The 27,484-nt window shown below is 38.1% G+C and overlaps 1 protein-coding gene across 1 annotated transcript in view; it reads left to right on the top strand.

The window, feature by feature from the left end:
• Positions 1 to 27,484, top strand: part of PARD3B (par-3 family cell polarity regulator beta) — a 1,037,324-nt gene that overhangs the window by 823,345 nt on the left and 186,495 nt on the right. The window contains exon 20 of the mRNA XM_012532519.3: positions 25,569 to 25,871. Coding sequence (XP_012387973.1) covers positions 25,569 to 25,871 — 303 coding nt within the window. The remainder of the gene's footprint in view (positions 1 to 25,568; positions 25,872 to 27,484) is intronic.

Below are 27,484 nucleotides of genomic sequence, written 5' to 3' on the forward strand. Positions count from 1 at the left end.
GTCGCCCTTTTTGGCATGTGTCTGGACTTCTAAGAATATTCTATATGGTTCCTCTAAGACAAAGTTACATCTTTAAAAGCCAAAAATGACAATCCTAATAAGCACGGCAAAATATCGAGTGGCTGAATAAAATATTTTTGCTGACCTATGTAAAAGGTCACTTCACTTGCATAAAGTGAATAGGAGCAAAAAGACTTTACTTTCTGTTTCTTTTCAAACTCTCCATCATTGGGGGAACACAGCTTTTCATAAGAGTGCCCGTCACATGTTGGCTGGATGAGATGGTGGGTATAAAGCATGTATTTATCCTTGTCTCAGATACAGTCATGGTTCCATAACTAAAATGGTTTTTCTTCCAGACCCTAGGGAGGCTGGTAGTATTTCTAGAGTTCTTCATGAGCCCAGAGTTCTTTTAAAGAAGATTCTATGTGACATGGGGGTGGACATTCATGGCCTTGAGAAATCTGGTATCTATGGCTAAGAAAACAAAGGAAGGAGAGCAGGATATGCTGTGTGGGTGCCCACGTTCCCAATGCTTCAGCACATTTTTTTATGTGAGTTAGCTTTGAGAGAGAGAGATCAAAGACATATCCAGAAGAGCACTGCCCAGGTGTGAAATTCCAGGTGACAAAATGGAAGGAAAAGAAGAGTTATAAGGGAAAGGAAAGGAAATGAAGCTAGTTTCCTTTGATTCTCTGTATTTTTCCTGTTTCCTCCCCCAGGAAGTTTATGTAGACTTACAATACTCCCAAACAGTCAACATTAGGGATTCATCCTCATTCTTTTCCATACGATGACAACCGACACCGTGTCAAAGGGCAGCCATTTATTTTTGCAGATATCATGCCTGGCAGGCCCCAGGGTTAAAAAGTGCTGTATTACTGATCATTTTAATACAGAAAACTTACCTTCCTCTCTGCTTCCCACAGAGCTAGAAATAGTGGACACACATGAACTAGGGCAATATTAATAATAAATAAGGCTATTTTTTTGCTACGTACAAATGTCAATAAGAATAAGAATAAAGCACATCAAGTCATAAGCTTTATTCCCCCAGCAGAGCCCCCTCAAGGGCAGATTCTTATACCTCATTTTTCAGTGTTAGTCTGGCCAGCAACCTGGGAACATCTCCTAATGGCTTCAATGCCTAATGACATTGTTTGTAGGGGCCCCAGTATAGGATTGCTATAAGGGAACTATGCATTATCAGAGAAGATAGTATGTACTCTGTCACTCGTCCCCTCCTCCCCCAGCCTCTCTTTGGGGCTCATTTCCCAATGAAGGCTAAAGATGTTTACTAAGCATTTCTGAGAAATTTGTCCACATTATGAGAATACAGATTACAGGAACTCAATACATTAGCAATGGAGAAAATTTAATGGGTCTGGGAAAGGTATAAATTTAGGGAAAATGTAAATTGCAATAATAGGAGAACCTTCACTGAATGGCAGTTCTCTTGAAATGGTAGTATTTAGTAGCAGTGGGAAGGTACTAAAGAATCTTGCCACCTGACACTGTAAAAAATGCAACTAATAGGTAAGAACTGAAGATTACTGCCATGATTTTAGAATATGAAATCTATTCATTGTCAAATAGATAAAAACCCGTTTGATATGGGCAATTTGGTTGGTTCTTGGCTACGTGGGATATGGAAATCTTTTCTGTGGTCATCCCACATAGGCAAAGAAAGAAGCAATTAACCTCTCAGGGATATCCAGAATGAGAATGATCTGACACCACACCTGACTCTCACGGGCTTCCCAGACTTCGATGCCTTGACCTGCTGTGATGAGCATCAACATGCCCCACGACATCTGGCAAAACACGGGCAGAAATTCATGTACAATGTTCTGGCGTAATATCCACGAGACATAACATTATTTGATTCTGCAAACCAGGAAGGACTCCATGGGCTATGTGTGTGTACAAAGAGAAAACCATGAAGAAAAAGTCTACTTAGATGATTCAATTAACAGCATTGAAGAATTTGCATGTCAGCATTAATAGAATATAAAACTTGCTACACAGAAATATATTTACTTATTTATTACAAGAGAAGTGATAAATTATCCTGTCAATCTAGTTCCCTTACGACATCAGGTCTGGTTTAAGCTGACAAGAAAAGTGGACGGGACAAAAGGAGATCATTTAGAAAATGTTATAGGCACCTGGGCAGGAAGGAGAAAATGGTAAAAAATATTAATGCAGTTAAAATAGCTTTATCAAAAACAAGAAACATTGATCACAAAGATTGCATGTAACTCTGTATTGGCTGGTTAGAATAACAATAATGATGATAATAATAAAAATAATTTTAAAAACTGTAACTGTTCTTGGTCAGGTATCCTTGCAGCTTTGAAATGACACTCCCAAGGGAAAGCTGAAGAAACTGGGCCTATTCTCTGGAACAAAGGATAATTGTAGTGACCTAATTGCGGCTTCTATTATAAAAGCAGAAATGACAGCAGGACAAATTATATCCACTGTCAAAAAAGAAAACTGTACAGCAGGTAGTTTATAATCTCTTCTAATGATGCTACTTCTTTTACCCTATAGCTCTCCCCTGAAAAACCTTTTCTGACCTCGAGCACTGTCACCACTACAGGTAGCAAACCTCCTCTTCTACTGTCTCTTCATCTCTGGCTCTGTTGTTTGGGCTCACACAGTAGCAACAAGGAGAATTCCAGTACCTACATCTTCCTAGCACTGGTCAAGTCAGTCAGAATTGTACTGTTGACACATTCCACGTGAGACAAATCAATCAAGCAATAGTATGCAGAAGTAGCAACATCTTAGAAAGCTTTTGAGGGTAATGATAAAGTGTGAAATACTGATCAGTAAATTTTAAGTGGAATTATAAAAGGCAAATGACAGACTCAGAAAAAATCTACGCAACTTCTGTCACAAAGAGCTAGTATTGCTACTACACAAAGGTCTTTGAAAAATCAAGGGGAAAAATGACAAAATCTGATAGAAAAATCAGCAAAAGGTATGGACAGCTCACAGGAGAGGAGATGAAAAGGGCCCTTAAACACGTGAAAGGTACTCAGCATCACATAATAAGAGACAGGCTAATTAAAACTTTACTGAAATATCACCTCTCGCCTAGGTTTATCAAATATCCCAAAGTTTGACACTGTACTCTGTTGGTTGGACTGTAGAGAAATGAGCCTCCTCCTACACTGTAAGTGGTAATGCAAAACAGAACAATCATGGAAGGAAATTTGTCAGAATCTAGGAAAATTACATGTGAATTTCTCTTTGACTCGGCAATCCTATTTCTATGAATTCATCTAAAGCCACAACGGCAAAAATATTTTGCAGAGATTTGTCATTATAGCGTTATTTGTAACAGCAAAAAAGTGGAAAAACCCAAATGTCCAAAACTTTATGATTCATTAGAGAAACAAAAGCGTGTCCACACAGTAAACTACTATGAATTTTTTTTTAATGAGAAAGATCTCTGTTTACTAATATGATATTTTCTTCTAGATGCTGCCATGTAAAAAAGTAAAGTGCAGAAAAAAATGCTAAGTAATCTACCTTTTGTGTGAGAAGGACAGGCTGTAAATATATAATACTGTTTGCTTTCATTTGGAAAAGTAAATATATATTGCTTAAGATAAAGAAGACTGTTGAAAGTTATATACCTACATGTTGTATACAGTTGAATTTGGAAATATAAATGTTTTACATACTTATCAAATGAAATTAAACTCAAAGAAAACAAAAAGAAATCCCTAAAAATGGAAAACAAAGCGAAATGAATAACCTAACAAATTGGTTGCATAGTGACTCAGGAAAAAGAAATACTTGAAGTGATACAGAACGCAGCATTTTAACTCTACATATTTAATGGGATACATTCTAACAAAAAATGGAGCCATGAACATCTTAAACTTCATTCAATAGTTTGTTAGTATTATTGGTATTATTGTTTCAAAACAATATGTATGTAAAATCATATATATGATAATACGAATAAATATTTATGTCATTGGTATTCAGAATCAAGATTTTTCATTTAAAAAAAAAGAGAAACAAATCTAAAACTTTTTAAAGTTAACATCCTGTAATGTTAAATCTGAATCAGAAATAGCAGCCTGACCTTGTGATGTTTTTCAGAAAGGTGTATTTCCTAGCTCTATCCGTAGAAAAGTCACAGAAGCAATGATAACCCAATGCCAGTGAGCTCTCCTAGACCCCAGAGTGTGTTCTCTGGATATCATTTCCCACCAGAAAGAGAGTTCAAGGGAGAAATGTCTGCTTTCAGGATAGGGACACAAGATACTCAACATGAACCTGGGACAGCTTGTTTGTCAGAAAGCAAGGAAGCCATCAGTGACACCTGGGTCAAGTCAAAAGGACAAAGACGCCAACGTAAAGCAGTCCCCATTGACCAAATACGGGACAATGTGTGCAACAAAGAGTAAGGAATACAATTGATTGAAAACCCTAAGTCTCTATTTTTTAAAAAACATAAGTTCATAATGATATTCACAACCCCCTATCTCCCCTAAAAAGGCATCTAACAACTCATTGGTCACCATTGGAGATACCTAGGGCACTAACTCCTTACTCTGACTCAGCAGTTAAAAGTAATTAAACATTTATTCTGTCTTCCTTGTACTATGTATAATCCAGGGCAATCAAAACACCCAAAACTTTGAAGGAAAGTTTTTCTTTGCAAACGAATTACAGCTAATAAATGTAAAAGGAATAATGACTTTTTTAAATTACCATTTTGTAACCCCTAATGAAATCATTAATTCAGGCAAAAATCATCAGTGGAAGAAATGATTAAATGAACAACTGATAAGGGAACTTTGCAGCGGAGACATCACTGCAGAGATTTGTCATTATAGCATTATTTGTAACAGCAAAAAATTGGAAAAACCCAAATGTCCAAAAATTTATTTATGCTAACACCATTATCACCATGATGATCATGCTAGCATCATTAAAGTAGGACAGCCTGAGGTTGTGTGGCTCCTGATATAGCACATTTTAAAGCACATGCTACCCTTAAGGTATTTGCATTCGTTTCCTAGGGTTGCTGTAACAAATTATCACAAACTTGGCTTACAGGAGAAATGTATTCTCTGTTAGTTCTTTCATAGACCAGAAGTCTGAAATCAAGGTGTCAGCAGAGTTGTTTCCTTCCGGAGGCTCTGAGGAAGAATCCCTTCCATACCTCTCTCCTAGCTTCTGGTGGCTGCCAGCAATCCTTGACATTCCTTGGCTTATAGATGCCTGACTGCGATCTCTGCCTCCACCTTCACGATGCCTTCTCTTCTGATGCTTCTCTGTCCTTCCTCTTTAAAAGGACACTTGCGGGCTTCCCTGGTGACGCAGTGGTTGAGAGTCCGCCTGCCGATGCAGGGGACGCGGGTTCGTGCCCCAGTCCGGGAAGATCCCACATGCCGCGGAGCGGCTGGGCCCGTGAGCCATGGCCGCTGGGCCTGCGCGTCCGGAGCCTGTGCTCCGCAACGGGAGAGGCCACAGCAGTGAGAGGCCCGCGTACCGCAAAAAAAAAAAAAAAAAAAAAAAAAGTTGAACCTAAGTCTCTAAGTGCACTGTTTAGTATGGTAGCCACTAGTCACATGTAGCTGTTTAAATTTAAATTAAAAGCATGTACTTTAGTCACACTAGCCAGATTTCAAGTGCTTAGTAACCACATGGGGCTGCTGTATGAAACAGCGCAAATATAGAACATTTCCATCATCACAGAAGGATCTGTTGGGCACTGTGTCTCTGAGCTACCTTTCATTAACAGGAAATATAGGGGATGGAAGAATAAGTTAAATCATACTATGAAGAAGCAACATGAGGGAAGCAACATGCTGGTCCCCCAGCATGAGGGACCACCTACAGGACAGTCTGCCTGGTTTCTGCAACAACTCAATGGCACGGAAAAATTAAAACGCTAAAAGGAAAAAATACATTTCTGTACAGGAAATGAGATATAAGGGGCATAAACAAATTCATGGTGTAGATAGATTTTGGAGCCTGATCCAAGTAAATCCAACGGGAGAGACAGACATATTGTAGGCACTTGGGGAAATTTGTTCATAGACTAGGTAACAGATGACACCAAGGAATATTGTTAATTTTTAAGTGGGATAGATAATAGCGTTGTTATATAATGTTCATGATTTATTTAATATACCTTCTGAAGTATATAGGAGATAAATGACTAGGTTTGGTCACAAAATACTTAGCAAAGCACTTAGGAAAAATAGATGAAAATGTGGTTAAATCTTAATAATTGTTGAATATAGAACTGGGCAGAGACATATGAGGGTTTATCTCTACGTTTGAGTATCTGAAAGTTTTCATTATAAATTTTTAAACGTGCTCATATTTAGATGATGTGTAGTTAATATAAATGAAAGAAACATTAATATTGAAGTCAAACACTGGGTGGAATTCAAGAATCCAGTTCCTGCCGCTTAATAAATACGAGCTCTCAGACAAAATACTGAACCTCTCTGGACCTCAATTTTCTCATCTATAAAGCTGGGACTTCTGTAGCTTGTGAGAATTAAGTTATACAATCATGGGGGGGAAATCACAAATATTGCTAGTGTCTGTTCTTCCTATTGGATAGATGAAACACTGGATAGGATGGGCTCTTGTGTCAGGTACAAGTTTCCTAATTTAAAGTGTTTCGAGGGCACTTTTTGTTTTGTTTTTTGGCTGCACCACAGCGTGGAGGATCTTAGTCCCCGACCAGGGATCAAACCTGCGCCCCCTGCATTAGGAGTGTGGAGTCTTAACCACTGGACCATCAGGGAAGTCCCAGTGGAGGGCACTTTTAACTGTAGAGTATTTTAAAATTCCAGTTTTTTTTTTTTTTTGAAGGATTGAACAAATGTTTAACCAAAGAAAATATATGGGTGACAAATAAGCACATAAAAAGATGTTCATCATCATTAGCCATCAGCGAAATGGAAATTAAAGCCGCAAGATACCATTATACAACTTGTTAGAATGGCTAAAATAAAAATATCACATGCTGCTGAGGATGCAGAGAGACTGGAAATCCCATACATTACTGGTAGAAATGCAAAAGAATATAGACAATCTGAAAACAATTTGGCAGGTTTTAAAAAAAAAATCAATTTAAAACATATATTTGCCATATGGCTCAGGCATGCCACTGCTGCTTAGGCTATGATAATTCATCTTCATACAACAACCTGGACATCAATGTTCATATCTTCTCTACTTATGATCTCCAAAAAAAGGGAGTCACCTAATGTGAAGTGAATAGTATACTGTGGTTACATTTCCTTTCTTTTTTTTTTCTTTTTTTTTTCACACACACACACACTGTATTTTATTTTTACAAGAGATAAATAAACTGACACCAAGCATTGTAAATGGATGACCACAACAAAAGCAACAATGATTGCAATTATGAAACACGAAACACACTCATACTATGTCATAATATTGACATTCAGTCCTTGTGGGATTTTTTTTTTTTATTCAAACAGAAAGTCACGAAAATTATGATCATCCTCATCAGTTCACTCAGTCCCATGTAATTAATTTTTTTTCATCTTGATCTTTTGTTAGCACTTTTATGAATTCATCAGTTTTCCACTTCCAGTTTTATTTTTAGCTCATGGATTCAACCACTTCGTACAATCTCCACTGCTACATCTTCTTTCAAGCCTTCATTGCTTGAAACCTCCCATTGGCTTCCTGCCTCACTGAGAGTAAAAGCCAAAATCTTTACCAGGGACCTCAAGACCTGCCTGATCTAGGCCCTCATTTCCTCTTGGGCCTCTGACGCCTCACTCCCTCACACTGGCCTCCTCCCTGGTTTTGGTACTTCCCTTCCTCAGGGCCTTTGCACCTGCTATCCCCTCTGCCTGAGATACTCTTGACCAGTTATCTGTACAGTTTCACCCTCCTCTTCTTCACATCTTTAATTTAATATTCTCAGTGGTGCCTTTCCTTACCACATATTTAAAAGTATAAACCTCCTACAAAACTTCTACGACCTTTCCCTGTTTTATTATCCTCTGCCGTACTTACTACTATCTAATATTATTTTCTATTTTACTTATTTTGTTGTCTGTTTCTGTCTCCCCTGACTACAAGAGGGCAAAGTTTTATATGCACTGCTGAATCCCCAGCATCAAGAACAAAACTTGAGACATGTATGTGTTCAATAAATAGTTGTTGAATGATGAATGCAGAAACTTGTAATAGACTTAAAACAAGTTGTCTAGTCTTTAGAGGATGCGTTTATGGATCAATAACAATGATATGTATTTATCAGAATCAATAGCTGGTTTATAAATTGGTACTTTGGAAGTGTTTAAATTGTGTGGGAAAGGGGTATGTTTCCTTAAGCAATTAAAATATTTTCTGAACAATCACTCATTCTGTTCATTTGTTATGATAATTATTTTTAGGTAATACATTTAAAAGGGAAAGAATTACATAGAAGTAAATTTAGGATTAATGACTCCAAATGTGTTAGATCTTGAAACATGGATTTTAAAGGGGATAAATAACATAATTGGCATTTTTTGCTTTTATTTTTTTCTGTTTTAAGTTTTTTAAGTGAAAAATAATTTACATAGAGTGAAGTACTCAAGTCTTAAGTAAGCAGAAGAATGTTATCTACTGTATTTTGATGAATTATATTGAGATACAGACTATTTCTATCACCCAAGAATGTTCCCTCAAGCCCTTTCCCATTCGGCACCCCCTCACTCTGTGAAGCAACTGATAAGATATCTATCATCATAGGATTTTTTTTTTAATTGGATGAAAGTTCATAATAATGCAATTGACAAGGAAATTTAGTTATTTCTGAGATATACATTTTAAAGTAATAACTAGAATTATGACTTATAACATTACACCAGAACATATAAGACTTTTAGAAATTTCATGTAATGTCTAAAACATTTATATTAACATATTTCCATACAAATAACCCAAAGAAAGTTCAGTATTTTGTTTGTTTTTTTATACTGCAAGTTCTTATTAGTCATCAATTTTATACACATCAGTGTATACATGTCAATCCCAATAGCCCAATTCAGCACACCACCATCCCCACCCCACCGTGGTTTTACCCCCTTGGTGTCCATACGTTTGTTCTCTACATCTGTGTCTCAACTTCTGCCCTGCAAACCAATTCATCTGTACCATTTTTCTAGGTTCCACATACATGTGTTAATATACGATATTTCTTTTTCTCTTTCTGACTTACTTCACTCTGTATGACAGTCTCTAGGTCCATCCACATCTCAACAAATGACTCAATTTCGTTCCTTTTTATGGCTGAGTAATATTCCATTGTATATATGTATCACATCTTCTTTCTTTCTTTCTTTCTTTCTTTCTTTTGGCTGTGTTGGGTCTTCGGTGCTGCGCACGGGCTTTCTCTAGTTGTGGTGAGCGGGGGCTACTCTTTGCTGCAGTGCGTGGGCTTCTCATCACGGTGGCTTCTCTTGTTGCAGAGCACAGGCTCTAGGCACGCGGGCTTCAGTAGTTGCAACACTTGGGCTCAGTAGTTGTGGCTCGAAGGTTGTAGAGCACAGGCTCACTAGTTGTGGCGCACGGGCTTAGTTGCTCCGTGGCATTTGGGGTCTTCCCGGACCAGGGATCAAACCCATGTCCCCTGCATTGGCAGGCAAATTCTTAACCATTGCGCCACCAGGGAAGTCCCCTTCTAATTGTTTGATATCTCCAGACAAAATACTCTGTGGAAACTTCTATAAAAACAGTATAAAGAGGGACTTCCCTGGTGGTCCAGTGTTAAGACTCTGGGCTTCCACAGCAGGGGACACAGGTTGGGGAACTAAGATCCTGCGTGATGCACAGTGGGGGCCCGACATTGCTCCCTCTGAGTTTTCTCAATGTATCTGCCTCATGTGCTCGCTGAGGAGCCCTACTTCCTGTTAAAACTCCAGCTCAAGCATAGATGAAAACCCTCTCATTTGTTTCAACTAAAATTAGTAGAAATTTTAAAAATACTTGTCTCCAACCTAAGGGAACACAAAGCAAATGAACCAAGAAAATAAAAGAAACATAAAATGAATTAGGCTTATGAGGTACACATTTCTCTCTGATCGTACCTTAGCTAAGGAGCTTCCAGGGCTCCCAGGCCTCGACTCATTCCATGGTCTGAGAAGGTTTTTAATATTCGGTACCCAAAGCTCTGGAACAGATTTTCAGGCACCTTGCTAGGCTTTCTGGCTTCACCACTCTTGGCTTGTTTCCTGTTCTGAGGATAACTTATTTTCTCCTTCCCATCCCTGCCCCCATGTGGAAGAGCCAAGGCAAAGATGTAAATTTCCTCTAGGGCCCACCACCAAGTAGGGAATCCCCAACTCCACTTACATATTGTCTGTCCTGCTTTCCAGGTTGAAGGACACACCTCCAACCAATCCCTAGGCAGCTGACAGCCAGATAACCATCATGATTGACACCATGTACATCCCACTCTTTGGAGGAAATCCCATCTCTTTTCAAAAGCCTGTCATGATTCACATCTGGGCAGTATCACATTGTTCTCACTATACAAGAAATATACCTGTATAGAGTCATTCTGTCATATTCTTTTTTTTTTTTTTGTACATCTTTATTGGAGTATAATTGCTTTACAATGGTGTGTTAGTTTCTGCTTTATAACAAAGTGAATGTTATACATATACATATGTTCCCATATCTCTTGCCTCTTGCGTCTCCCTCCCTCCCACCCTCCCTATCCCACCCCTCCAGGCAGTCACAAAGCACCGAGCTGATCTCCCTGTGCTATGCGGATGCTTCCCACCAGCTATCTACCTTACATTTGGTAGTGTATATATGTCCATGCCTCTCTCTTGCTTTGTCACAGCTTACCCTTCCCCCTCCCCATATCCTCAAGTCTATTCTCTGGTAGGTCTATGTCTTTATTCCCATCTTACCCCTAGGTTCTTCATGACCTTTTTTTTTTTCTTAGATTCGATATATATGTGTTAGCATACAGTATTTGTCTTTCTCTTTCTGACTTACTTCACTCTGTATGACAGACTCTAGGTCCATCCAGCTCACTACAAATAACTCAATTTCATTTCTTGTTATGGCTGAGTAATATTCCATTGTATATATGTGCCACATCTTCTTTATCCATTCGTCTGTCGATGGGCATTTAGGTTGCTTCCATGACCTAGCTATTGTAGATAGTGCTGCAATGAATATTGGGGTGCATGTGTCTTTTTGAATTATGGTTTTCTCTGGGTATATGCCCAGTAGTGGGATTGCTGGGTCATATGGTAATTCTATTTTTAGTTTTTAAGGAACCTCCATACTGTTCTCCATAGTGGCTGTATCAGTTTACATTCCCACCAACAGTGCAAGAGGGTTACCTTTGCTCTGCACCCTTTCCAGCATTTGTTGTTTGTAGATTTTCTGATGATGCCTATTCTAACTGGTGTGACGTGATACCTCATTGTAGTTTTGATTTGCATTTCTCTAATAATTACTGATTTTGAGCAGCTTTTCATGTGCTTCTTGGCCAGTCTGTATGTCTTCTTTGGAGAAATGGCTATTTAGGTCTTCTGCCCATTTTTGGATTGGGTTGTTTGTTTCTTTAATGTTGAGCTGCATGGGCTGTGTACGTATTTTGGAGATTAATCCTTTGTCCATTGATTCGTTTGCAAATATTTGCTCCCATTCTGAGGGTTGTCTTTTCATCTTCTTTTTTTTTTTTTTTTTTTTGCGGTACACGGGCCTCTCACTGTTGTGGCCTCTCCCATTGCGGAGCACAGGTTCTGGACGCGCAGGCTCAGCGGCCATGGCTCACGGGCCCAGCCACTCCGCGGCATGTGGGATCCTCCCGGACCGGGGCACTAACCCGTGTCCCCTGCATTAGCAGGCGGACTCTCAATCACCGCGCCACCAGGGAAGCCCTTTTCGTCTTCTTTATGGTTTCCTTTGCTGTGCAAAAGCTTCCAAGTTTCATTAGGTCCCATTTGTTTATTTTTGTTTTTATTTCCATTACTCTAGGAGGTGTATCAAAAAAGATCTTGCTGTGATTTATGTCAAAGAGTGTTCTTCCTATGTTTTCCTCTAAGAGTTTTATAGTGTCTGGTCTTAATTTAGGTCTCTAATCCATTTTGAGTTTATTTTTGTGTATGGTGTTAGGGAGTGTTCTAATTTCATTCTTCTACATGTAGCTGTCCAGTTTCCCCAGCACCACTTATTGAAGAGACTGTCTTTTCTCCATTGTATATCATTGCTTCCTTTGTCACAGAGTAGTTAACCATAGGTGCATGGGTTTATTTCTGGGTTTTCTATCTTGTTCCATTGATCTGTGTTTCTGTTTTTGTGCCAGTACCATATTGTCTTGATTACTGTAGCTTTGTAGTATAGTCTGAAGTCATTGAGTCTGATTCCTCCAGCTCTGTTTTTTTCCCTCAAGATTGCTTTGGCTATTCGGGGTCTTTTGTGTCTCCATACAAATTTTAAGATTTTTTTGTTCTAGTTCCTTAAAATTGCCATTGGTAATTTGATAGGGATTGCATTGAATCTGTAGTTTGCTTTGGATAGTAGAGTCATTTTCACAATATTGATTCTTCCAGTCCAAGAACATGGTGTATCTCTCCATCTGTTGGTATCATCTTTAATTTCTTTCGTCAGGGTCTTATAGTTTTCTGCATACAGGTCTTTTGTCTCCCTAGGTAGGTTTATTCCTAGATATTTTATTCTTTTTGTTGCAATGGTAAATGGGAGTGTTTCCTTAATTTCTCTTTCATATTTTTCATCATTAGTATATAGGAATGCAAGAGATTTCTGGGCATTAATTTTGTATCCTGCAACTTTACCAAATTCATTGGTTAGCTCTAGTAGTTTTCTGGTGGCATTTTTAGGATTCTCTATGTATAGTATCATGTCATCTGCACACAGTGACAGTTTTACTTCTTATTTTCCAATTTGGATTCCTTTTATTTGTTTTTCTTCTCTGATTGCCATGGCTAGGACTTCCAAAACTATATTGAATAATAGTGGTGAGAGTGGACATCCTTGTCTCGTTCCTGATCTTAGAGGAAATGCTTTCAGTTTTTCACCATTGAGAATGATGTTTGCTGTGGGTTTGTCATTTATGGCCTTTATTATATTGAGGTAGGTTCCCTCTATGCCCACTTTCTGGAGAGTTTTTATCATAAATCGTTATTGAATTTTGTCAAAAGCTTTTTCTGCATCCATTGAGATGATCATATGGTTTTTATTCTTCAATTTGTTAATATGGTGTATCACATTGATTGATTTGCGTATATTGAAGAATCCTTGCATCCCTGGGATAAATCCCACTTGATCATGGTGTATGATCCTTTTAATGTGTTGTTGGATTCTGTTTGCTGGTATTTTGCTGAGTATTTTGCATCCATATTCATCAATGATATTGGTCTGTAATTTTCTTTTTTTCGTAGTATCTTTGTCTGGTTTTGTTATCAGTGTGATGGTGGCCTCATAGAATGAGTTTGGGAGTGTTCCTTCCTCTGCAATTTTTGGAAGAGTTTGAGAAGGATGGGTGTTAGCTCTTCTCTAAATGTTTGATAGAATTCACCTGTGAAGCCATCTGATCCTGGACTTTTGTTTGTTGGAAGATTTTTAATCACAGTTTCAATTTCGTTACTTGTGATTTGTCTGTTCATATTTTCTGTTTCTTCCTAGTTCAGTCTTGGAAGGTTATACCTTTCTATGAATTTGTCCATTTCTTCCAGATTGTCTATTTTATTGGTATAGAGTTGCTTGTAGTAGTCTCTTAGGATTCTTTGTATTTCTACGGTGTCTGTTGTAATTTCTCCTGTTTCATTTCTTATTTTATTGATTTGAGTCCTCTGCCTCTTTTTCTTGAAGAGTCTGGCTAATGGTTTATCAATTTTGTCTATCTTCTCAAAGAACCAGCTTTTAGTTTTACTGATCTTTGCTATTGTTTTCTTTGTTTCTGTTTCATTTATTTCTGCTCTGATCTTTATGATTTCTTTCATTCTGCTAACTTTGGGTTTTGTTTGTTCTTCTTTCTCTAGTTTGTTTAGGTGTAAGGTTAGATTGTTTACTTGAGATGTTTCTTGTTTCTTGAGGTAGGCTTGTATAGCTATAAACTTCCCTCTTAGAACTGCTTTTGCTGCATCCCATAGGTATTGGATCGTCATGTTTTCATTGTCATTTGTCTCTAGGTATTTTTTGATTTCCTCTTTGATATCTTCAGTGATCTCTTGGTTATTTAGTAACATATTGTTTAGCCACCATGTGTTTGTGTTTTTTACATTTTTTTCTCTAATTCATTTCCCATCTCATAGCGTTGTGGTCAGAGATGATGCTTGATATGATTTCCATTTTCTTAAATTTACTGAGGCTTGATTTGTGACCCAAGATGTGATCTATCCTGGAGAATGTTCCATGCACACTTGAGAAGAAAGTGTAATCTGCTGTTTTGGGATGGAATGTCCTATAAATATCAATTAAATCCATCTGGTGTATTGTGTTATTTAAAGCTTCTGTTTCCTTATTTATTTTCATTTTGGATGATCTGTCCATTGGTGTAAGTGTGGTGGTAAAGTCCCCCACTATTATTGTGTTACTGTCCATTTCCTCTTTTATATCTGTTAACAGTTATTATGTATTGAGGTGCTCCTCTGTTGGGTGCATATATATTATAATTGTTATATCTTCTTCTTGGATTGATCCCTTGATCATTATGTAGTGTCCTTCCTTGTCTCTTGTAACATTCTTTATTTTAAAGTCTATTTTATCTGATATGAGTATTGCTGCTCCAGCTTTCTTTTGATTTCCATTTGTATGGAATATCTTTTTCCATCCCCTCACTTTCAGTCTGTATGTGTCCCTAGGTCTGAAGTGGGTCTCTTGTAGACAGCATATATATGGGTCTTTTTTTTGTATGCATTCAACAAGCCTGTGTCTTTTGGTTGGAACATTTAATCCATTCACGTTTAAGGTAATTATCAATATGTATGTTCCTATGACCATTTTCTTAATTGTTTTGGGTTTCTTTTTGTAGGTCCTTTTCTTCTCTTGTGTTTCCCACTTAGAGAAGTTCCTTTAGCATTTGTTTTAGAGCTGGTTTGGTGGTGCTGAATTCTCGTAGCTTTTGCTTGTCTGTAAAGCTTTTGATTTCTCCATCGAATGTGAATGAGATCTTTGCTGGGTAGAGTAATCTTGGTTGTAGGTTCTTCCCTTTCATCACTTTAAGTATATCATGCCATTCCCTTCTGGCTTGTAGAGTTTCTGCTGGGAAATCAGCTGTTAACCTTATGGGAGTTCCCTTGTATGTTATTTGTCATATTTCCCTTGCTGCTTTCAATAATTTTTCTTTGTCTTTAATTTTTGCTAATTTGATTACTATGTGTCTCGGCCTGTTTCTCCTTGGGTTTATCCTATATGGGACTCTCTGTGCTTCCTGGACTTGGGTGGTTCTTTCCTTTCCCATGTTAGGGAAGTTTTCGACAATAATCTCTTCAAATATTTTCTCTGGTCCTTTCTGTCTTCTACTTCTGGGACCCCTATAGTGTGAATGTTGTTGCGTTTATTGTTGTCCCAGAGGTCTCTTTGGCTGTCTTCATTTCTTTTCATTCTTTTTTCTTTAGTCTGTTCCACAGCAGTGAATTCCACCATTCTGTCTTCCAGATCACTTATCTGTTCTTCTGCCTCAGTTATTCTGCTATTGATTCCTTCTAGTGTAGTTTTCATTTCAGTTATTGTATTGTTCATCTCTGTTTGTTTGTTCTTTAATTCTTCTAGGTCTTTGTTAAACATTTCTTGCATCTTCTTGATCTTTGACTCCACTCTTTTTCTGAGGTCCTGGATCATCTTCAGTATCATTATTCTGAATTCTTTTTCTGGAAGGTTGCCTAGCTCCACTTCATTTAGTTGTTTTTCTGGGATTTTATCTTGTTCCTTCATCTGGTATATAGCCCTCTGCCTTTTCATCTTGTCTATCTTTCTATGAATGTGGTTTTTCTTCCACAGGCTGCAGGATTGTAGTTCTTCTTGCTACTGCTGTCTGCCCTCTGGTGGATGAGGCTATCTAAGAGGCTTGATGGGAGGACTGGTGGTGGGTAGAGCTGACTGTTGCTCTGGTGGGCAGAGCTCAGTAAAACTTTGTTTCCCTCCCTGTTGGTTGTTTGGCCTGAGGCAACCCACCACTGGAGCCTACCTGGGCTCTTTGGTGGCGCTAACGACAGACTCTTGGAGGGCTCACGCCAAGGAGTACTTCCCAGAACTTCTGCTGCCAGTGTCCTTGTCCCCACGGTGAAACAGAGCCACCACCCCCCACCTCTGCAGGAGACCCTCCAACACTAGCAGGTAGGTCTGGTTCAGTAGGTCTGGTTCAGTCTACCCTGGGGTCCCAGTGCACACACTACTTTGTGTTTGCCCTCCAAGAATGGAGTCTCTGTTTCCCCCAGTCCTCTCAAAGTCCTGCAATCAATTCCCACAAGGCTTCAAAGTCTGATTCTCTAGGAATTCCTCCTCCCGTTGCCAGACCCCCAGGTTGGGAAGCCTGACGTGGGGTTTAGAACCTTCACTCCAGTGGTTGGACTTCTATGGTGTAAGTTTCGCCAGTCTGTGAATCACCCACCCACCAGTTATGGGATTTGATTTTACCGTGATTGCGCCCCTCCTACTCTCTCTTTGTGGCTTCTCCTTTGTCTTTGGATGTGGGGTATCTTTTCTGGTGAGCTCCAGTGTCTTCCTGTCGATGACTGTCCAGCAGCTCTTTGTGATTCTGGTGTTCTCACAAGAGGGAGTGAGAGCACGTCCTTCTACTCCACCATCTTGGTTCCTGGTCATCATAGGATTGTTTTGCCTAGTCTAGAATTTCTTTTTTTGTGTGTGTGTGTGGTACGCGAGCCTCTCACTGCTGTGGCCTCTCCCATTGTGGAGCAGAGGCTCCGGCCGTGCAGGCTCAGCGGCCATGGCTCACGGGCCCAGCCGCTCCGCGGCATATGGGATCTTCCCGGACCGGGGCACGAACCCGCATCCCCTGCATCAGCAGGCGGACTCTCAACCACTGCGCCACCAGGGAATCCCTAGCATCTCTTATAATTGGAATCATATAGTAAGTTCTTCCTTTGTGTCCGGTTTCTTTCACTAAGTGTGATAATTTTGAGATTCACCCCTGTTCTTGAGTATTTCACTACATAGTTCATTTTTTGTTATTGCTGATTTATATTCTATTGTATGAATATACCATTGTTTGGTTATACATTCTCCTACTGATGAATCTGAGTTATTTCCATTTTTTGCTTTGATGAATAAAGCTACTACTGGGCATTCTTCAAGGATTTTTGTGGAAATATGTTGTCATTTCTCTTGTATTAGTAACTGAGTGGTAAATTGTTGGGTCATAGCTTCAGTGTATGTCTGGCTTTTTGACAAAATCCTACATCTTTTCCCAAGGGGATTATACATCCCCACCAGGGAAGCCCTCTTTGTGGTTTTAATTTGCATTTCTCAGGTGACTTATAATGCTGAGCACTTTTTCATTTGCTTATTGGGCATTTCTAGATCGTATTTTGTAATGTATCTGTAGAAGCCTTTTGCCCAGTTCTAATTGGGTCATTTTTCTTTTTATTAGTGAGTTGCAATTATTTTTTTCAATATACTTGATACAAATCCTTTGTTAGATATGTGTGCTGCAAATATTTTCTCTCATTTGCCTGTCATTTTCTTGATTTGTTTTAATGAGAAGGTTTTGATTTTAATGAAGTCGAATTTACCAGTTCTTTCTTTTATGACTCATGCTTTCTGTGTACTCTATTGGCCTTCCCCAAGGCTGTGAAGATATTCTCTTTTATTTTATTCTAATAGTTTTATTGTGATAGCCTTCATGTTCAGGCCTATCTTGCATCTTGAATTGATTTTTGTTATGGTATAATGTAAGGCACAAGATTCTTATTTCCCTTATGGATATCTAGTTTCTTCAGTAACACTTGTTGAAGAAATTGTCCTTTCTTAATAGAATTTTTTGGCACCTTTGTTGTAAATCACTTCACTGAATACGTATGAGTCTGTTACTGGACTCTGTTTTCTGTTCCATTCATTTATATGTCTAACCTTTGGCTTAATTACAGAAGCATTATAGTAAGTCTTGAAGTTAATAGTATAAGTCTTCCAACTTTATTCTTATTTTGCTAAGTGTTTTGGTTATTCCTGGCCCTTTAACTTTCCAAGTAAATTTTAAAATCACATAACTATGGAAAATAAACCTGCTAGGAGTTTGGTTGGGATGACATTCAGCCTGTAGAACAATTTGGATGAATTTCATTTAATAATTGAGTTTTCTGATTCACAAACAAGATATAATTCTCCACTGATTTAGATCCTCTTTAATTTTTCTCATCAGTATTTTATTGTTTTCAGTGTCTTTTCTTAAATTTATCCTTAAGTTTGTAATAGTCTTTAATCCTATTTTAAATGGTATTGTTTTCTTGTCTGATTGCTCACTGTTAGTATATAAAAACACAATTGATTTTTTTATATCCAACTTGTATCACACAACATTAATAATAAAAGCTATAATTCAAGAAATTTCCCTGATATAAAATTTAAAAGTATATGTAAAAGTACATACTGAAAGAGTTATCAAACCGAAATGACTTTTCTAGTAATATTATTAGACTTTAAAGAAAAGCAAATAAAATAATTTGACCAGATAAGCAAAAAGAGCAAGTTATTTGTAAGTAATTTATGACAAATAAAATTAGACGGTCCTCCAACTTTTCATCAGCAACACTTTGTCATAGAAAATAGAGGATGGAGTCACATGTTTTAAATAGTCAGGGGAAAAAGGTGAGCCAATAATTTTATATCCAGGAAAACTGGCTTTCAAATATAAGGGGTATACTGTTCTCAGCTTAAGCAACACGATCCCATGAGTTCTTCCTGCGGAGTCTAGAAATGACTGCATGTTCATTGACATTAGGATTGTGGTCCTTATGAGTTACTTATAGAACCAAGATTAAATGAGAGTTGTGTAGAAGTATAGTATGTAGCAGCTATATGCTTCAACAATGTAAATATAGAACAACTACAAAAATGGAGGGATGAGGGGAAGAGGTTATAAAAAGAGAAGTTTAACTCTTTTTAATAATCATACCAGTGGTGCTATTGGTATTGTTATTTTGAAACTATTATATGTGTAATATAAAGCATGTTGTAACCATGTGATACGTAGTTCCAGCATTTTCTTTGTCTTGAGAAACAGGATTCTTAATGTGGAGGAAAGGAGATACTTATATAATATAGAGGTGCTTGTGATGAAGAGGGAACACATGGAGACCTTCTGGGGTATCCCACAAAAGTCGAGTTCTTGACCTCAGTAATAGTTACAAATATGTTTGCTTTATACCAGTTCTTTAATCCATAGATTTGTTTTGTATGAATTTCTGTATCTTTTTTTCATTTTATAATAAATGGTTAAACCAACAAAAAAGTTGTAATAGGATTTTCCTCACCAAAAATTTTAATATTAGGCAAACTTACATAAACCTAATAGAAGTTTGCCAATAACTTTTACTAAATGTGTTACTTTGGTGGTGGAGCTGTAGGTGGATAACTCGAACCAGTGTGTCCCACCACATCAGACTTACACCCCAGCGTTAGTTAAATCATGCGTATCTGTGCCCATTTGCGTGTGTCCCTCTCTCTGACTGAGTGCCTCACACCACTTCCATATCTCTTCCCTGCTCCTGGAATAAGTTCCTTCAAAGCCCAGTTCATGTGGCACTGCCTTCATGATTCTTCCTCAAAACCCTTAAGCTGAATTGACTCTTACCCTTTGTACATGCAATATCTTTGTTTTCCCAATGAATTGTTATTACTTGTTATATCTCCTTGATAATGAGCCAGGGACTGATAATTGTTCCTTTTTTCTTTCTGGTATACAGTACAATATCAGTAGCTATGAGTGAATAAATCAATCAGTCAAAATTAGCAGAAAGAAAAACATGACACTCAAAGAGCTTGTAGTCTAGTTATAGAAGCAGAATATCCAGAAATGCATCAATAAAAGATTTTTATTTTGTTTTGTTTATTTACAAAGTAGCATATAACAATTGCAGATTAATAGAGAATTTGCTGGATACATAAGTAGGAGAGGAGGAGGAGAATTATTGAGGTCTATGAGGAGGTGTAAATGAGTGAGTTTAGCCTCATCTCCATAGTTGATTGGTGGAGAATGCGTACTCTAGGCCAAAGCAGTTGATTTGGAAGGGACCAAATAAATGTTCAATGAATAGTAATTTGAAGAAAATCGTTATCATAACTGAGTTGATAATGGAGTCATAAGAAATCAGGTTTGGAAGACAAAGGATGCCCGCTGGTACCTGTTTAGTGTTTTGTTTTGTACTGTTTCAATTTTGATTCACTACAACAGTTAGTAAGTAGTTGTAAAGGACTTTTATATATATATATATATATTTTTTTTTTTTTAAAGATAACTTTTTTTTTTTAAATTTATTTATTTATAGCTGTGTTGGGTCTTCGTTTCTGTGCGAGGGCTTTCTCTAGTTGTGGCAAGCAGGGGCCACTCTTCATTGCGGTGTGCGGGCCTCTCACTATCGCGGCCTCTCTTGTTGCGGAGCACAGGCTCCAGACGCGCAGGCTCAGTAATTGTGGCTCACGGGCCCAGTTGCTCCGCGGCATGTGGGATCTTCCCAGACCAGGGCTCGAACCCGTGTCCCCTGCATTGGCAGGCAGATTCTCAACCACTGCACCACCAGGGAAGCCCCATTTTTATGAATTTTTTGTGTATCCTTTCAGACATTTCCTATGCATATACAAAGATATGTACATATACATACAAATATTCACTAATATCTAGACCCATATGTATATCTTATTTCTTTTTAATATAGGAATAGCATGACCCTATTTTTAAATTGTACAATATTTAATTTCCCCTATAATGTACATATAGGCTGTATCTTATTTTTCACCATTATGATAACATGTAGTGTGTTTTTCTTTTTGATCATATCTGGGATCCTTTAGTTATAATAAAGAAATTTATTCCATTTTCATTTATTGTCATAATAGATAAATCTTATCATATTTTGTTACTCTCTTTTTTACTGCTTCCTCTGTTTTCTGTTTTTTACTCTATGGTTGTGGTTTTGTTTTGTGTATTTCTCTTCTGCTGATAATTTGTTGTTTTACTGGGTTTTTTGTAATTGTATTTCATATACTATGACCCATTTCCTGATTTATCAACTTTAGGCAGTAATTACGGATGCCTGCTTTAAAAGGTGAGGAATGCTTTCTCCTAAATCACCTCCTTGTTAGCTTCTGATTTTCATAGTGATATTTTTATATTGTCAGAGTTTATAATATTTACATTTTTCTGTAGTTATTCTTCCTACAAATGTGTAGCCTTCATTTTATATTTAAATGAATGTTTTGCTCACCTCCACACCTGTCATTCCCCGGCTTTGCTGGGCTGAATTCTTCATTTGGATTCAATTCTTGGTTGGCTGCTATTCATTATTAAGTAGTTTTGCAAGATGGGTCCACAAGTGTTATATTCTCTTGAGTTTGTAAATGTTTGAAAACGTTTTTCTTTTGTCTTTATTTATGTTTGAGGCCAGCCTGCATCTGCCTGGATTTTTAGATGACTTGGTTTTTCTCTTGACACAATACTTAATGCTTACTATATGCAATAACCCCTAATATTTTCTCTTTTATTATATTTAATTTTCTTAACGCTTATTATCACCCATTAAGTTAATTCCATGTTCTATGGTGTTTAATTTGGTTTTTTTTTAGAAATCTGTACTAAAATATAATGTTAGATGACAGGGCATAGTGATCTAAGGTCACCAGCCACTTGAATTCCATGTGTTCTCTCAAAATATCTTCTTGCCTGGTCTGCTGGGTGCACTGCCCTGAGGGCTTGTTTTCTATGGCCTTCCATTTTGGGAGAGCACATCACCCTAACAAGAGATCAGCCTGCTTAGTGAAGCCTCTTAAATGACTTAAGGTTTTATGTTGCTGGGTTCGTGTTTATCTCTGCTCTGCTCATCCTGCCCTGTCAGCTACAAAGCAGGTTCATGCTTCTTTTCTCTTCTCCCCAATTACCCCCATGAAGTTTCTTCAGGATAGAAGGAAATTTCTCTTTTAGTGGAAATCTGTCTCTTCTAACCCTGCCTCTTCTCCCTTCTGAGGTTGGAACCTCACAAAGATTTACCCTACAATCCCAATGTCCTACCCCTGTCTTCAAACTCTCTTTTTCTAAGTAAAAGTTTGTTGTCTATAGTCCTATGAACTCTTTCTCTTACTTTCAGTAAAATGCCTACCCTGCTAGAGACAAAGGTATATATCAACTCTTGATATACTATCCCTTTTGGATTGAGTTTGAATTTCATTGCATGTTTTAAGATTATGGATGTATTCTAATTATATTGTAGATGGAATTTTCTTCCCAATTTCTCAATTGTTCATTCATTTAGAGCTCAGGGAACAAAGTCGAATAACCATACTCTTACTCTATCATTTATCACAATCTTCTGTTAGAGATCCTTGATCTGACAGAGATATGATATAAATGCTCTTTTGAGGAAGATTATTCTAATCACCTTTTAAGGTACAGATTAAAGTGGGATATGGTGACATGTCCAAAAAATCTTAGAATAATCTAGCCAGCACAGTCTAATAGAACCTGCTGCAGTGACGGAATTAGTCTATATTTGCACTGTCTAATATAGTAGTCCCTAGCTCATGTAGCTGTTGAGTACTTGAGATGTGGTTTGTGAAACTAAGAAACTGAATTTAAATTTTTTTAATTGTAATTAATTCCAATTTAAATTTATATAGCATCATATGGTTAATGGCCACCATATTGGACAGTGCAGATTTAGGCAATATAAAGCCTGAACACTAAACTGTGGCTAAAGAAATGGAAATAAAAGAGGCTATCCAAGAGGTATAATGGAAAAAAGAAATAACAATGTTTTTGTAGGGGAAGAGAGAAAGAGGAGATTTAAGCAATTCAAAGGCAAGTGTGCTGGAGAGAATGAGGAAGCTGGTGGTACCATCCAATCAAAAGGGGATATTATCCAGGACTATTTTGAAAAATAGATATTTTAACAGGTTGAGTTCCCAGTGGTAAGGAGACATCCACGTGGAAATGACTATATAAACAATTAGAATTCTCACACTGAATTGGAACAGAGGGAGGTCAGAACAACCAAAAAAAATATATTTCCTTGACATTTCTCTCTTGAGAGAGTCTTCTCTGCTTCCATACACCCCTTTACAGAGATTGACTTGTCCTCCCCCACGCGGAGAGATCCTGATATATGGCATAATAATGACGGTTCACAGACATTACTATTTCACCTACTGAGTGATTAATATGAAATTAGTTACTGAAACACTCAGTGGCGCAGAGAGGAGAAATTTGGTTTTGTTTTAGAAAGGAAAAATACAAGGTAAAATATTGCTTTGCATATATGGAGTAACTTTTCATCTGAGAACCTTTACATACTCAGCAAGCTTAATTAATGAGAAAACCTCTAAAAAGGAGAAATGATGAAATAAGGAACACAGATTCTAGTGTTCTATTTCTGTGATTTTTAAAAGTCAAGCTTGGTGTTTTCCTCTTTCATTAATGCACCAGTGTAGCCCCGTGTGGCAGCCATGAGATGTTCATCTTTCTGCTGAGTGATTTCTCTAGAAGGCATCCCACTTAGGAGGAATAGTAACCACACAAAATGCCACCCCCTAACTTTATTGATGTCCTGTGCTCTATTTGCAATGGAAATCCAGCCATATCATCACAGTGCAGCAAGCATCCTCCAGTAATCCAGTCTGCACCGTCCCTGGGAAGATTGTTTTGTTGCAGAATGGAGCAGGTTATCTTCTTCATCAAAAATTATTCAAAACAAACATCCATGAATCTGGAACTAGCATGCATTGAAAGAGGACAGGCAGGGCCTCTTAACGGGTACCCTGCTGTGTAATCTTCCTGTCATCTTCATTCAAAATCCCTTGGAGATTCAAGCTCCCCTTTGCACAAAATATAAATTCTTCTCATTACTCATGTGTAGGGTACGTGATTTGACCTAGTCAAAAGAGATACGCAGTAATGTATCCTGGCATTTATTTTCATCTGTTGTGACTTGAAGATACTGGTTTTTTGGTCCTAAACCTTCTTCTTCATCTTTTTACTTTTCCTTCCTCCTCTCTACTCAAAGGGGAAAAAAAGCCATTCTGCCAAAAGGGAAAAGACCTTGAAAAATCATGGCTTTTAAAGAATTTTACAAAGAGTTTGATGTTCTGTAAAATAAGACTAGCTGCCATGTGCAAAAATAGCTGTTTTTATTTGAAGAGGAAAAGATACTGAGAGAATTCAGTTTCTGTTTTTTCACTCATCCAGGCCTTCAATATACATTTCCAGGCATATATAGATCTTTCACTTCTAGTCCACGGTCCTCTAATATTCTCTGAGCCTAGTTCTTCAGATTTATCCCCATCCTTTCTTGAGTCTTTCTTTCCCCACCTGAGCCAGCATCGTCTTATTTTTCTCCTCCTGTACACAATGTACCTTGTTTACCTGGTGATGTGAGGGTACATTCTCTCCTTGTTAGTGGAGAACACCTCCTGACACCATCAAATCACCATCGTCCAATAAGATGCCACAGTGACCTTTCCATTTTAACATGTAACTGGGAATTTAGGAGATCTGGCCTAACACTTTCCAGACTAAATGAAAAATTCTCAAAATTCAGTTGGATTTGGAATCCACCAAAGTATTTTTTTCTGCTCCCATTCCCAGTCTACACAGTAAGTATGCTGATTAGCCGTAGCATTTTGTAATAATCACTAAAGGCTTCAGAGCTGTGGAGTTCTTCCAGTAATGGTGTTTAATTCACTTATATGCACCAATTCGTCTCTGTCAGGAGCCTATTAATTTCTTCACTATTCTACTCTGTCCCTAGCCCCTGTATAATGAAACATAATGATCCCCATTTGTGTAACCAAAAAACTTAGAGTCTCTCATAAATTATCTCTGATCCCACTGCTTTTAGTGACCAGAAAGCCCCTGTATTTCTTTTTCATATTTAAATCAATTTTTGCAAGCTCTTTTCTTTAGAAGAATACACTAGAACTCAAAGTCACCAAATGATAAAATCACAGACAAAGTATAAGATTCTGATGGGCTCTTTAACATGCATCCCTGTCCCAAGTCAGACTTCTTTAATATTACACCAAAGATGGCCTGTTCCCATTTATAGGGAGGAAATGTTACTGAAAATCAGCCTCTTACTCTGCAATCAGCCCAGTCATCAGTGGGCAGGATATTAAAATACCTATAGCATTGCTATAAAAGTAAAGACCCTGTAACAAATAAAGGTCAGAGATATAAAATTAATCCTGTGGAATCTGCTATTGGCATTTCTGCATGGTGTGATCTTGAGTATCCAGGAAAGCGACAGTTAAGTGACTGACTAGGAGGAATTAACATAGATTCAGGAGAGTCTCTCATTGTATCAGCATATAAACTCACATACATCTTGTTCTGCATTTTTCAGGATTGGGGCAAAACATCAGGAGCTAAGGGAAAAGCAAGCAAGAGGTCTTATTGATTATGCCGCTGGTGCAATTGGATCCCTGCATGATATGGACGATGATGAAATGGACCCCAACTATGCCAGAGTAAACCACTTCCGGGAACCATGTGCATCAGCAAATGTCTGTAGGTCTCCATCTCCCCCTCGGGCTGGACCACTGGGGTACCCTCGGGATGGCCGTCCACTGTCTCCAGAGAGAGACCACTTAGAGGGTCTCTATGCCAAGGTCAACAAGCCATACCAGCCACCAGTGCCAGCTGACAGGTAATAGAACTTATTGAAAGATGAATGTAGTTTTAATTCAGTAAGTTTCAAATCATCTCTACTGCTGAAGCAGATAAAAATATATCCTTCCATCTATTAAACCTGAAATGACATAGTGCCCTTGACAAGTGCTATGCTTTGACCTACCCGTAAGGTATCAGCCATCAAAAATAAAGCAATTGACAGTTCTAAGGTGGCATGAATGAACAGTAGTAGTTGAGTTCATGAGGCAACAGGGAGCAATTTTTGAAGGAATATTGTAACAGAGAGCTAGTGATAAAACTTTGAAGGAATATTGTCCTTTCTCCTAAGAACCCTACTATACAAGACCTATTCAAGAAGATGGCATGACACTTGGAGGTGAAGAGTCAGTGAAGAGAGTGGTGACTTCTAAATGGGTGTAATTATAGATAGCCTCAGAATTCCAGAAGACTTTGCAAAGATTGGGATTTTCTACTGGAGGCATAGGTGATCCTGCATAGATATTCATGGGTGATCAGAGGTAGAAAGGAGATAATCTTGGCAATAGGAGTTTGATGAAGTAGAGAAAGATGAGAGGTGACAAGGCCAAGGATCTTTAGGTTTCGCAGCTGAAGAAAGAGATAATAGGACCATCTGTCAGTACAATTGAAGTAGGTAGGGAACAAGATGATTCCAACCCCACCTCCTGCCAAAAGCAAAATGCCTTATCCCTTGAAAGGCTGGTATAGGAGGGTGTTAGTCAATATATATTGTTAGGTGACCCTTGGAATTACACACCGAAGGAATGAATTGACTGACCTTGGTTTAATCTGCTGTAACTTGAAGTCTGGAGGGAGGAGATGAGGGGGGAAGGGTGGCAGGCACAAAGAGCTCTCATTCCAGATGAAAAAAAGACTTGTTTTCCAGATTCCCTTTGGTCCTGACAACCACCCAGTCCCTATTAGTAACCAGCTTTTGTGTGATGGCGTGATATATCGTATATGTTTACCATTTACATTTCCCCAGCTGGGTGATATTATGCACTTTCAATTAGGTTGGGGAGAGGAAGGAAAATCATGGCGTTTTTAATGCAGACTGTGAAGTGCAGCTTCACAAGACCGATTACCTTTCAGAGCCTTTCCAATAACCAAGTGGGAAGGAAGGAGCAATTTTTAATCCTTACTGTCAAGCCTCCAGGTTGATAGTATTAAAGAAAGATGGTCACGTTTTTCTTTGGGATAAAATGAAAATATAAATTCCTGTGACTTTGTGAGACAGCCATAACAAAACTGTTAATTCAGAGGACTGATTAAAGGCTGGCCTTTTTCTCCCAAGCCTTTATAAAGGGTTGAATTTTTATCACGTAAATAATGATACCAGGCATGAGTCTCTTCTGGCCCAGACGACAGCCAATCTTCCCTTCTCTAAATCAGATGGGTCTTCGTAGTAAACCCCATGGCAAGGGCCCTCTGCTAGAATCCCAGTGCAGAACTGTTTCTAGGAACCTCCAAAGCCAATATTTCCGATTCTAATTCCATGAAAATAAATAATAAGCATTCTGTTTAAAAATGTCCACTCCTCCAATGCACGTGGAGAATTCTGTGTTAAGCCACACTGAACAGGTTTTCTTACTTCTTTCTTCTTATCCCCAA

Source organism: Orcinus orca, chromosome 7 (genome assembly GCF_937001465.1).
Source record: "Orcinus orca chromosome 7, mOrcOrc1.1, whole genome shotgun sequence".
In the NCBI taxonomy this organism is placed as follows: Eukaryota; Metazoa; Chordata; class Mammalia; order Artiodactyla; family Delphinidae; genus Orcinus; species Orcinus orca.